Consider the following 12,759-nt stretch of genomic DNA (forward strand, 5'->3'; position numbering starts at 1 on the left):
CAAATTCCACGCAAGCAGTGAGGGCGTATGCAATATCACACATTATTCTTCAGCCACCTGCGCCAGTTCTCCCTCCCTGGAAATTTGTACAGTTAGGAGACAACAAGCCAACTGATATCCGCAGACCAACATCTGCCAACACGGCATCGTTGCTTCGCTAGAAATTTGAAAAGCAAGATACTCACCTGACTCAAGATTCCTAAGTAGGGTACGTGAATGAAAGCCTGCAAGGCTGTGAAACCAAAACAGCAATCGACTGTCCACGGAGACCTAGCCTGAATCAAACCACTACGTTTCAGCTTTCGGAACCAGTTACATCTTTCTGCGCTGAGCTCGTGGCAGTTCAGGAGGCACTCTGCTCCATGGCTTCCATAACCATGCTACCTACAGCCCACGTTGTCATTCGCACTGACGCACTTCAAGCATTACATCTGCTCCGACGTGTCAACCGCTGCCCTAAAATTTGCCAAGACATCGACCAGCTTGCGGCGCACATCCCATAGTCAGTACGCATTGAGTGGTTCCCATGGGATCAGCTGCCTTCTCAAAGTCAAGCTGATTTAGCAACCCGCCTCGTGAACCAAGACGCATCAGTCCCATGGCTCCTTGAAGTGGATCACGCTACCCTCCTTTTGTAAAGAGCACCCCCGGCGCAGCACACGTGCACTTATTACTCCATGTGCGGTATACCTTCCCCGCGGTCTCACCCGTGCAGAGGAGGTTGCGCTTATAAGGATCCGGGTCGGTGTCGCCGCCACACCAGCTGTCACTAGGACGTGGTCATACTTCCAACACTTAAATCCCCACCCAGGGTGCCCGATCTGTAAAAACGAAGATGTTGAGGCCGATATCCACCACTTCTGTAGGAGTGCCCAGCACACAAACCAACATGAATCCGGCACATGAGCATAGCTAACCTTTCAGCAACCGATCCAGCTGCTTCATATGTCACTTCGACGCAGGGACCTCATCATCGCTCACTTCTGGACTTCATAAAATCAGCCAACCTTTTCCTACTAATTTAATCATTTCTTCATCCTTCATCTCATACTCTACTGATGTCCCGAGGCAATAAATATGGATTAAATAAACGATTGTTTTCTTCAACCACCGTACCGGCCTGACTAAGAAAACTAAGGAAGCCTCATTGAAAGCACGGGGAGGAGATAATGTGTTAGCAAATGGTCAAAGGCTCTATAAACGACGGAGCATGAAGTATTCGCGTAGGTGGCAAATGTGAGTCTTTCGTTTATTCATTCTGAAAACAACAAGTATATATATATATATATATATATATATATATATATATATATATATATATATATATATATATATTGTTGCGAAGATCGGTAATGGCGCGAGAGGAGCCCTCGCGCTAGGCCAGACATAAAATCATCGTTCATCCTGTCGACATGTAGTGCCGTCTTCTGTGCTTGTCACCACAGAACATTTTGGTTAGAGGTGCGGCGTATGTCATCCCCATCCTCGCCTTGGAGCATCGACGCCACCTGTAAGCCGAGACCATTGACCGAGGGCACTGTTACATCGCCGAGCAGCTTCGCCTCAGCCCTTCCTGCCCAGACCCGGCCAACTACCATCGACCAGCCCCCAGCCCAGATCTGACGTCCAGGAGAACAGACAGGCCAACCAGATCCAATACGAAGGACCCGAAAGACCCGAAGGACCCTAAGGACCCGGACATGCACACGCAACCTCCGCCCAGCCGCTTATCGCGACCTCGAGCCATCGGTCCAATGGACTCTGATGGCGGATGGTTGGTGGCAGGGGAGGCGGATCAACCAAGCATCATCGTGTTCATCGTCATTGTGGTGGCAAGCGTATCATTCTCTTCTATCGTCTCTTGAACATCTACACCATCACGTGACCATAGATTTCAACGAAACGATCGGGACAATCGCTCGGTGGCCCCGGGAAGTGTTGCTAAGTTAAGAGCGGTACAGAGCCGCGATATACCGTTATTGATAGTAGCGCTTATCCTGTCGTCACCTCGCTCTCTCTTGTTACTGCGCGATGCATGTGGCAATGAACCAACAGACCTAAACATATTCTCTTCTCTTAGTAGTATGTGTTTAGATTTCAGCAAAAGTTCGCTTGCAACATCAAAACAACTGATGAGTGCATAAATAAGTTTGAAAAACAGTACTTGCCCATTTTCATATGACTCTGATGAAGCTCTGGAACTGTAGGACAAAAAGTATGTTATTGGTTGATATGACAAAACAAAATTATCATTCCTGCTTAGCGTTCGAACAATGTGGGTCAGTATCTACGCCAGGAGAATGCTTTATATTGTGCCTATAAATGCTGCGAGTTGCCTTAAATAGAAATTATTTCAAGAGACACTGCATGAAGGAGCGCCTTTGTCCTGCCTGGAACAAGTGGTGTGATTTAGAAATACTGAAACCTAACTAGCCAGGCAGGAGATGAAGGGGCTTTTTCGACTTGCTCCACTTTGTTTTCACATGAGTTAGTCTCGACTGCTATATTTCAGATTTGGTGGTGGGTTCTTTCCAATTTGTTTCCTTGTCATATACAGTACTCTTTATAAAAGGCTCATTTATTGAGTTAAGAATGAGCTTTGTCTAAACTAGTAGACACCCTAAGAAGGCCTTGTACCGTGCTGTTGTCAGCGTCACTGGAGTACCATAAGACCACCAACGGCAGTACGTACTGCTTGAGTGTGTTTTAGAGAACTATTGGAACACGGTGTATGAAATTGACAGGCACACTATCATGGCGTGCTTGTCCTCCTCGATGGCCAAGGTCCCCCTTAAATATTGTGGTGCTAAAAACAGCTTGCAAACAGACTTTAGGTATGCAACGGCTATATCCGTCTTGTTTTCAGTCGACAGTACTCCTTCACTCGACATCATGTTGAAAAAAGCACTGAGCGCCATAATGTGAGCATGCAGCTTGGCATCACGAGCTTCCACGCATTTCAAGAATAGCGGACGAGCTAGAACAGCATGTCATCGACAGTTACGCTGCAAGTCTTACTCCAGCGGCGATGCAAAGAAACGACCCTCCTAACTAAGCACCCCTCTGCCAGCCACATTAACCTGGTTCAATTCTCCAGTGAAGCGGATAACATCTGTCGTGTGAAATGAATTTTCACCTCTGATATGCTCTAAATTTAATTGGCAGTGTTCTCCGAATATGATCACAGCGCCGTTTATATTCCTTAAACGTATACGGGGCCCCTTAAAATAATTCACGCTTTGTGTGTCTGTTACAGTTCTGCGAAATATTTCCCCCCATGGTAGCAATAGTTGTTGCTGCCTGCATGGAGCGGACCGGCGAAAAAGAGGAAAATTAACATTCTGTGGAGAAAGCGTGGAATCAGCTACCGCTGTTTTGCAGGGTTCTATCACCTGTTCTCTACATCTTCGGAGGCATCGCAATGGAAAGTAGCAACCGTGCGAGAAGTCATCGATAGATAGACTTCGAGGGTGCGAGCAAAGAGTTCCGTCTGCTGACATTGGGTTGTGGTGCTCCGGGCTATCTTAAGTATTGGCGAGCTGCGGTTGCTGGAGCTCGGCAACAAATTCGGTAGCAAGCCCTTGAAGCCGCTGAATGGCACGTGTCTCGGCCTCCTCGTCGGAGTGCTGGCGGCTGAGAGTGAGAGCGTACAAAGAGCAGCTGGCGTTGAGGGGCTGCGATGTATTTACCCTTCACTTCCAACAAAATTCCACGGGTTCTTTCGGGTACCCTTGACGGCTTTTTAAAACGACGGGGTCAAAGGACAGGACCGAGGCATTGTAGGCGCAGGAGGCAGCGAACAGGAGCTTTACCAGGCAAAGCAGCGGCGGCTGATTCCGCGCGGTCTACCTCTTTGTCGCTGATCCGCCCATGCAGGCTGCAGCAACTATTGTTGCCAAGGGTGACAATACTATTAACGAATTGGGGCGCCTGCACACCACAATAGCGGTAGGCAATTTCGCAGCCGCAGAAAGACGCTGACATTGTCTTACTTTTCGTAATTCTTAGCAGCTCTCAGTGAAAGACCCTGCTACGAGGAAATGAGGAGTAGAGTTCAAATTGTCCATTCGAGACGAAAGTATACCTATTTCGATTTGGATAAGTTTAGAACACAAAATTTCTTAGGCAATGCGTGATGTAGCTGTGGAAGGCTGTAATAATTTAGACCCCTTCAGATTTTTCAACCACAGTCATCGTCTTGTTCAGGGGCTCCTCCCGTTTGCCTTCCACTGAAGTGTAGGCTCCTGCGTCCTGGGTGGAACCCGGTTCACCCGGCTGTGTATAAGAGCCCTCAACAACTAGGACAACCCCGAGGGGCGAAGGTCGCATACATAAAAATGCGACCAACTAAACTTCCTCGGATCACTGCTCTACCTACAAGGAATGACGAGTAGAGTAGTTTAAGATCCCTAAAATGCACACGGACAGCGAGAAACACAAAAGGGAGGTTTTCTTAATATTTAGACAACCTGAGACTCATTAAAGGGCACCGAAATAAAACACCACAACGTGGACTCTGAATTCGATAGCCGCCGTAACAGCTGAGGTAGAACCGAGGCCCTGCATTCTGTAGCAGAGCGCCTAGACCAATACGGTACCTCGACAATTTGAGCGAAAGTAACGTAGTTGCATCACGTTCCCAACAACGGTCTCAAATGCAACGTCAAGCACTATTTCTAAATCACGCATTTCTACCGACTCACAGCGGGCACGAAGCATGTTTTCGCACTCTGAACAAACGACAGAAGTTTTCTTTAAGGCACCGATATTGAACAACATATTGTAAGTACAGCTAAGCACGCACGACCTGTACCTATCTCTTTCAGATTACCTATCATTAGAAACGCAAAGGAAATCCACGGTTCTTATAGTGCACCTGCATAATCTCCTAGGTCGTACGTTCTTCCTAATTCAGACCTTATAGAAAGAGAAACAGCTTATTTCTATGATACATCAACATCATTACCAGTTCTCGCTACAAAATATACATTCTCGGTAAATTAAGATATTGTTACTCCGAGCGCTCATTATCCGGGGAGGACGCCGGCCTCAACCTAACTTTAAGGTCGAGACGCTCGCGACCTACAACGAAGACATTGAGCACTACAAGGGGCGGAAATATCCACCCCCAGATAGGTCCCTCACATCCACAGAGGCAGTCACCTGGCGCCGCCTGCAAGCCAAGAACCACATGCTTCCCAGATGGAGATACCTCACGCAAACTGGAAATCCGGAGGACCAATTCTGTAGATTCTCTAGCGATATAGGAACTTTAAAACATATCCTCTGGGAGTGCAGCCACTCCCCGGGCTACAATTTATTCAAGGACGCAGAAGCATGGGAGACTGCGCTTCATAGCGAAGACCCGGCGACACGGGCCAACATTGTCCGTCTGGCAACTGAAGCGGCGAACCGCTTCGTCTACTAGCCCCTGCCTCTTTGGGTGACATCGGGCTCCCTGGACGCCTGCGAGCGGTGTAGGAGCTCCGGTGTCGCCTCTTCCGGACAATAAAAGTTTTCACCACCACCACGATCAGTGCGTATTAAAGGTTGACGATAGAATAGGTAAAGAGGATACTAGAAGACTGCGGAGAGGGGCGAGATTAAGAAATGCCATAGCCTGAAAGCCTCTAACATAATGAGAGGAGAGAACTGGTGGAGCTATAAAATATAATCGAAAAGTGTAAAGTGGCCTACATAAGTATATATAGTATGGACAGAGTTGAGCATCCCTAAAGATCGATGATTGCCTAAAAGCGGTCAAATGGAAAAAAGGCGTAAGCGACAATTTAATGTCTGATCTAAAAGACAAAATGGGCAGCGTGATTACTACGGCGTAAAATATTTCAAGTAAGTTAAAGTTGCTGCAAAGCTATGAAAATGTTGCACCAAATTCAAGGCTTCACTTCCAGGCGGTGTTACACTAAAGTAGGCTTTGAAGTATACGAGTATGCTGCGAGGCGTTCCATTAGTAGCACCAGCGTTGTTCGTGCTACTTCGCGCGTGGCGAAAACAGTTATTTTGGGTGTCAGCTTCAAGCGCATTTCCTCATATAAAGCTCTACTTAATAAAGTGACGTTATTCGACAGTATACTATGCGACTTTATACCACAGTGAACGTTCACACGCAGCTCCGTTTTCTGCAAGCAAATAACTTCTGCCCAGCCACTGTTAATGGGAATGAAGCTTAAGGAGCAAAGACGTCTGTGTGTTTCAATACGACGTGAGGAAGCTGATGCTAGACAAGCTACTTAGAGGTTCATATTTTCCATCGATGTTTTCTCCCTACTATCTATATACACAGGCCCTAATATTAAAGACAAACTTTCTGGTAAGCCGTGATTCTTTTCCTCTATAGAATAAGTGAGCTAGAGGAGGTCGTACTAACGCCCGAAAAATTACTGGAAAGGGCACGCGGGTAATATTTGTGGGCTCATGACATATTATTCATTATACATAGGTAACTAACTGCCATGGACAAAAATAAAAGTACATGGACGTTTTTATTACTCCATATGCAATACCAATGCAATCGTGGAGTTAATTTATCAGAAATGAGAGGAAACACCGATGATCACCCGCAGTATTCGAACCCATGACCGCCAAATTTCATGTTTGTTGGTTTACTGGCTGAGGTACAGCAACGGCCGTTCTGTCCTCTACTTTGTTGAGGATAATCACTTTGATGTGTATAATAAAAATGGTGAACAGAATTGAGTGTCCCGTAAATGCATATCGAACGTCTCTTGTGATGCATTTATACATGCTTACGAGGTCAGGTTGGGCACTTCAAGCTCACATGTGGAACGTGTTTGGATTTTATACATGTTTCGGTAATTTAAACCCTACCTACGATCACTACGGAATGCACCCTTCATCGCCAAGGCAGCTAAATACATTCTTGTTTACGTGCATTTCTTCTACTCTTGACTGCTTTCATATATTTATGCCATCAAGCTTTTTGTCATCCTAACTTATCTGCTCAGTGATATGACGTTTCTCGATTTTGACTTCCTCGATTTCTCGGAAGATGAGGAACTCCTCGCACAATGGCCACCGTTTCAGTTCGGTCACGTTTCTTGCAACGGTTCCGGTAAAGACGTGGTTACACGTCGGCTGCTATATTCTGGGGCAGCGCTTGGGCTGAACACTTTGAGTACAGGGCGAAGCGCAACTCAAATGCATTCCATAGTGACGAGCAAGACTGCGATCATCATACAAACGAAATAGAGCCCTGTCTAGAGACTTTATAAGCTCGGAACGTATCAACATATGGCGTTGTATGCCGACTGCCTTAAATTGTCTAAGTTATGCAGTTTATACGTGACTAACGTTCACTTCGTATTAAACCTACAAAATGAGGCACCGCATTCCCGTTTGCTTTATGTAGCTTTATAGAAAACACGCCTTTTCTGCTAAACATGCTCGAACAACACAATCGAAGTTGCGGACTTACCCAGTAGCTAGCTGGAGGCAGCCAGCCAGAAGGAGACACCAGCACACACAGGTTATTTCCATAGTCGTTGATGTTCTAAGAGCCTGTGAACCTTGTGGTTTGAAGGGGCACCCAAATTAAAAGATTTTGTTATTGCAATGTTATTATTTTTCTTGCTGCCAACAGAGCAGTGATGTATTACGCGCAGCTGTTTGGCGAAACCGTATTTACCTTTTAATGAGACGACACGTGCACCTGGCAGCTGAAAAGCAGCCTCTTTCTTCGGCTTTGTGATACTTTATCATTTTGTGATGTCGGCTGCGACGCGCGTACTGACATTCAGGTAACAAAATGTCGCACTACAATTTTAGAGCCCGCGCATTCCGCAGCTGTTATTCATCGCAGATCATGAATGTTCACTAGCGTACTGTACGATAGAAACTCACGTTTAAGAATTATAATTTTTCCAAATTTCCGTAGACCTTCACTACAGCGTCACTCAAAGCCTGCGTCGCTTTGGGACGTTAAACCCAACAAACCAAGAGCAATACCATGCCCATTCAACTGAGCAGGGCTTGGCTTTTCAATTGCCGTCATGCATTCCCTAAAAGATACATAGAAACAGATTTCAATAAGAATGTACTGTGGCGCTCGCTATACGGGACTGCACATATGTCAACTGACAGTTTCGATTAGCAATGACTGGCATATGCTAGAAGGCAGCAGCATGCCCAGTCGGAAAAAAACTACAGAAAATTTTCTGATGTTACGACAAAAATTCTGCGCGGTTTTTGACAGGAAACCTGTTGTGACAACAGAACATTCTGTAGTAACATCAGAAATTTCTGTAGTTACAACAGAAAAGTGCTACAGAACTACAGAAAACAGAAATATACTAAAGAAAAACTACAGAACTACAGAAAATTACTACAGATCCACAGAAAAATCTGATGGTTACGACAGAACTACAGGATATTTTGTCGTATTTTTGACACAGTTCTGTAGTTTTTTTCGACTAGGCATCCACCGCTTAATTTGCCTCCCTGCAGTATCATTATATAGTTCTATTTTCCAAAACATTCGCAAATGCAAACGCAAGGCACGGACCCTATTCTATTACAGGCAAACCTTTCGTATTTCTATCAATATTGCGTGAGAGTCGATTTCAAGGTGCAGCGACGGCGAAGAGAGGCGGAGAGGAGTGGAAATCAGGAGCAGAAAAGATCATGCTCATCGATCACGCTGCTGGAGGGAGCGTCATGTGTTTGGCGGTACTACTTATTTCGAGGCAATCTGCACGAACGTACTATTGTGGCCGAGTTCTGAGAACATTCCTATTGTGTCGCAGCTGCGGTACCTTGCCTTTGCAGGTAGCATCTGCAGAGCATATTTCGATTATATTTAAGCATTTGCTGTATTATCACAAACATGTTCCCTGGTTGGTTGACTCCCAATAATATTGGTACAACAGCACTTCAAGTTCCCAGTTTACATGTCCAGTTTGCTCTAGTGATACTGTCTTCTCTCCGCGCCTTTCGAACTAGCTCAGTATTCCGAGTGACTTCCCCAGAGAAGCAGTGGTAATTCGTCCCAACTTCGCATCACAATAAACTTTTTTCACAGAAGAAGTTTTGTTGAGGCGATATAAGTGCAGCTATGGCTATGTTGGTTTGGATTGTTTTGAGCCCATAATCTAAATTGCGCTTATGATGCTACATTAAGATTTCTTTAAGCAATGACTTAAATTTAATGCCTGCGCATACTGTCTATCGTGAATGTGGGTCATTCTCAGTATCACCCGCACTGTGTCCAGAGGACAAACAATCTCAGCATATTGGGGATCAAGTACATAGCAGCCGATAAATTGCAGTGCTTGTTTCGTGTTTTTCAGAAGAACCTGCAAAAGCACCGAATTTAGTAACGTTAATTGGGCCATGTTCTTGCATTTGCCACTGCGACTCCAGTTTCTTTGCTTTCCTGCCGGGCGCTGCAACTATGGGCAGTTAACGTCGGCGCTATATTGTTGATTTCGAAAGTCTGTACAATAACAAAAGTGCTTAAAAATATAATAATGAAATGCGCCGAAAAGAAGTCACGTTCTTTCTTGAAATTGTGACTAAGTAAATGTTTGAAGTATTTTAATACAACGCGGATGTCTCTATTTCATTTATGATATCCTTTCAGTGAAGAGACACGCCTACACCTTAAAATAATGGCAATACATACACATATCATGACGTGCGAACTCTTCATCCGTACCCATCTAAACCTTACCTTAGTACTAAAAGTACCTCTTAAAAGCACAAAGCTCTCTGACGGACGTCACTTTTTAATTTTCGCGCACCTCAGGTTGTAGTTGCGCGAATGACACGAGTTAACAACGGACACAAGCATGTAACTAACCTCTAAATGCTTCCTTTATCAACCACTGGGACAATAGCTTTTTATTATTTTGTTTTTAAACACTCTAGTTATCTTAGGCAACATGTTTTAGCACCTTAATTTGTCACAAGCTGTAGAGGCGCTACCAGCTCTCTACTGAAGGCTGGTCCTTCGATTGAATGAGACGCATAATGTGGCAAGCAGTTACGATATTTGTCAACTGAAAGGAATATCATAGGTGGGCGAAGGGTCGTAAAATTGACAAAAAGTTCGCGAAACGAAATACGGCACGTGTTACAAATTGCCCAATAGGCAGTTTTCACTTTACGGCAGCTTAAAACCAGAACATTGAAAGAGGATGCATTCCAGGGTGATCTAATGATGCATAAACCTACATAAATACTTCTATTATTCCGCTGCGCATTGAACAGTTTTCCCTTTAATAGATGGCAAGGTCACCAGGTCTACATGGAACGAAATACCTGGTAAAAAAGTGAGTTCAGAAATACACTGAAAGCGATGCGGATTTACCCCATCCATCAACTTTTCGTTGATGACGAACGATTTTTTTGAGATCGCGGGAAACTTGTTTGAAGAAGAAGACTAAAAAGCTTTTGATAGTTTCAGGAAGAGGCTTACACGGACGCTATCAGATTTCATATGAAATAACATACAATTCTGTGCCGTCCTCTGTTTAGCTCTCATGTTCCTTGCGAAAGCCATTCCCACACCTCCCTGATTCACCTAAGCAAGCTTTTGCTGCATGAGTTAGGAGTTTGATAAATGCCTGTTCTCTAAATTATACATACATTCAGGTGCTGTTGGAATGTTTATTTTACAGAGCATGGGCGGTCAAATCACGACACGAAATGGCAACTGCAGTGTAGGAATAAGAACTTTGAAGGTTAAATTATTCACGCCTTCCCTTGAAAATGTATTCGTTTTAATACAGACTTCAGGCATATTTTCTCTGAAGTAAAAAAATTGTTTTTAGCGAAAAAAGCTTGATAATTGGGTAAAAAATTCCTTTCTAGCTGTTAAGGACCGCAGTTGATTTTTTCTCAGGATCTTCATGAGATAAAGGTCAAGTAAGTTGGCTTGCTATTTTAGTAGGTCTGAACTGTTGAATGCAGAAATTATCCTTTGGACATTTAACGCAGTGTAGGCTTTTTGTGAACCTTTTAATTCATCTTTACGTTATCTGACTCCTGGCTCTCATCCCTCCAAACACTTTATTTGGTTTTTTCCACCTCGCGTCGTATTGCTCTTAAGCAGCCTTAAAATTCACATATGGCTTCTATCACTCTTTGACTCTTCTCCAGTAAACCCTGTTGCTTTCATAATGTTTCTGTATTGGCCGTTTGCAGAGTTTTGATGTTTAGTGCAGTCGCTACCACTACGGCGGCTGGTATTTATATTTGACATTTCTTTAAAGCAGCACTAGTAAGCAGCGCGCTCATCGGCGCACCACGGCGGTAATCACTTTCATGCTGTTTTACTTCAGTATCTCAAAAGGCTGAAGCAGCATCTTGCTCAGCAACGCAGTTTCTCCTAGAGGTTGCCTTAACGTTCTGGCGGCAGTGGCACAAGATTGTATAAAAATGAAACTAATCATTTGAAAATGCGAAGCATATATACTTATATATCTATAACCATTTAGGCCTTGTGGCGATGTTGTAGAGGAGAATGCTGTAGAAATTGTCTTGAGTGAAGAAGCCTGTGGTCAAAAACGAGAAACACTACGAGAATATATTCTACAGTACCCGCGATATTTAATGCACCACGTAATGTGCAGTAGCGATATAAAACTTAAAGCAGGATAGAAAATTTTCGTAAATTTGTGCAGCCGCCCTAGCGAAAAAACCGTGTGAGTCACGATAGCCTCATACAGATTTCTCATACTAAACTCATACAAATCTCATGCAATCTGATATATATCTTATCAGTTGAATGATATTTATATGAGAATATATGAGATTCGTACGCGTTTAGTATGAGTTAAGTATGAGAAATCTGTATGAGGTTATTGTGACTCAAAGGGTTTTTCATTAGGGAAAATAGAGACTTAAAATGCCTGGTTTGGATTTTTTTAAGATCAGCTTAATCAAAGTGGCGATATTTTCGGTGCCAGAAAGCACTATTTCAATCGATGTGTTTCAATGGTTCGGCGTGTGATATAATTGAAATCAGTTACCTTGTGTTGGTGTTTTGGGGAAGAATCTTTATTTCAACCAGTTCTTTTTAATATTAACAGGAGTCTGTAATATAAGGAGCAATAGGTTATCAATAATGCTTGCCTGGTATCTCTGGCTGCTCTTCTATACTGGTTTGAGTGTCAATTACATTTCAAATTTTATATGGCCAGTAGCTACTATCTCATTTAAAATCTTGCTCCCATATTCTTTTTAGACGTAGTAGACCTATTTACGGATGGCATATACTCCTGACACTGTTCTGGTTCAGCCTTCTAGCAATTATACTTATTTTAGCTATCGCCTTCTTAAATATTACGACGTCTCCCTTGCCTTCCGTATCGGCAGAAGCTTCCCCAGACTTTGTTAACGCGATATCGTTGCAGGTCTAGTTACACAGAAAACCCAGCATCGTCGTTGTGAGGAAAAATCACGGTCATGGCGCGAACATGTGATAGCCGGCAGCTGATATGGCTGAACACTGACTCTTCGACGGTGTGCGACTTAGTCTTCAACTTACTGGAAGACGAAGAGATCCGAACCCCAGATCCAAGCCAAGTCGCCGGTCCGCCATCCCGCACACTACGCCGCCCACTGCGAGGCACAGAACACAAAAAAGGCAGTCGCCCACAGCACCACAGTGTCAAGGAGCTATTGGAGTTAACGGCAACAAGGAAAGCTGGGCAGGTATTGTCACTTCACTACCTCCCACGTTGGCTGAACCGGCTTATAGAGAGGAGAATCCGTGGC

The 12,759-nt window shown here is 44.2% G+C and overlaps 1 protein-coding gene across 1 annotated transcript in view; it reads right to left on the reverse strand.

Moving 5' to 3' along the window:
• Positions 1-7,660, reverse strand: part of LOC146188623 (putative serine carboxypeptidase CPVL) — a 100,399-nt gene extending 92,739 nt beyond the window's left edge. Inside the window, exons 1-2 of the mRNA XM_084605091.1 lie at positions 7,457-7,660; positions 2,169-2,201 (exon numbers count right to left, since the gene is read on the reverse strand). Coding sequence (XP_084461217.1) covers positions 2,169-2,201; positions 7,457-7,518 — 95 coding nt within the window. The 5' untranslated portion in view covers positions 7,519-7,660. The remainder of the gene's footprint in view (positions 1-2,168; positions 2,202-7,456) is intronic.
• Between the last annotated feature and the right edge of the window lie 5,099 nt (positions 7,661-12,759).

The sequence above is a fragment of the Amblyomma maculatum genome, chromosome 5 (genome assembly GCF_055883805.1).
Source record: "Amblyomma maculatum isolate TAMU_Amacu chromosome 5, ASM5588380v1, whole genome shotgun sequence".
Classification (NCBI taxonomy): Eukaryota; Metazoa; Arthropoda; class Arachnida; order Ixodida; family Ixodidae; genus Amblyomma; species Amblyomma maculatum.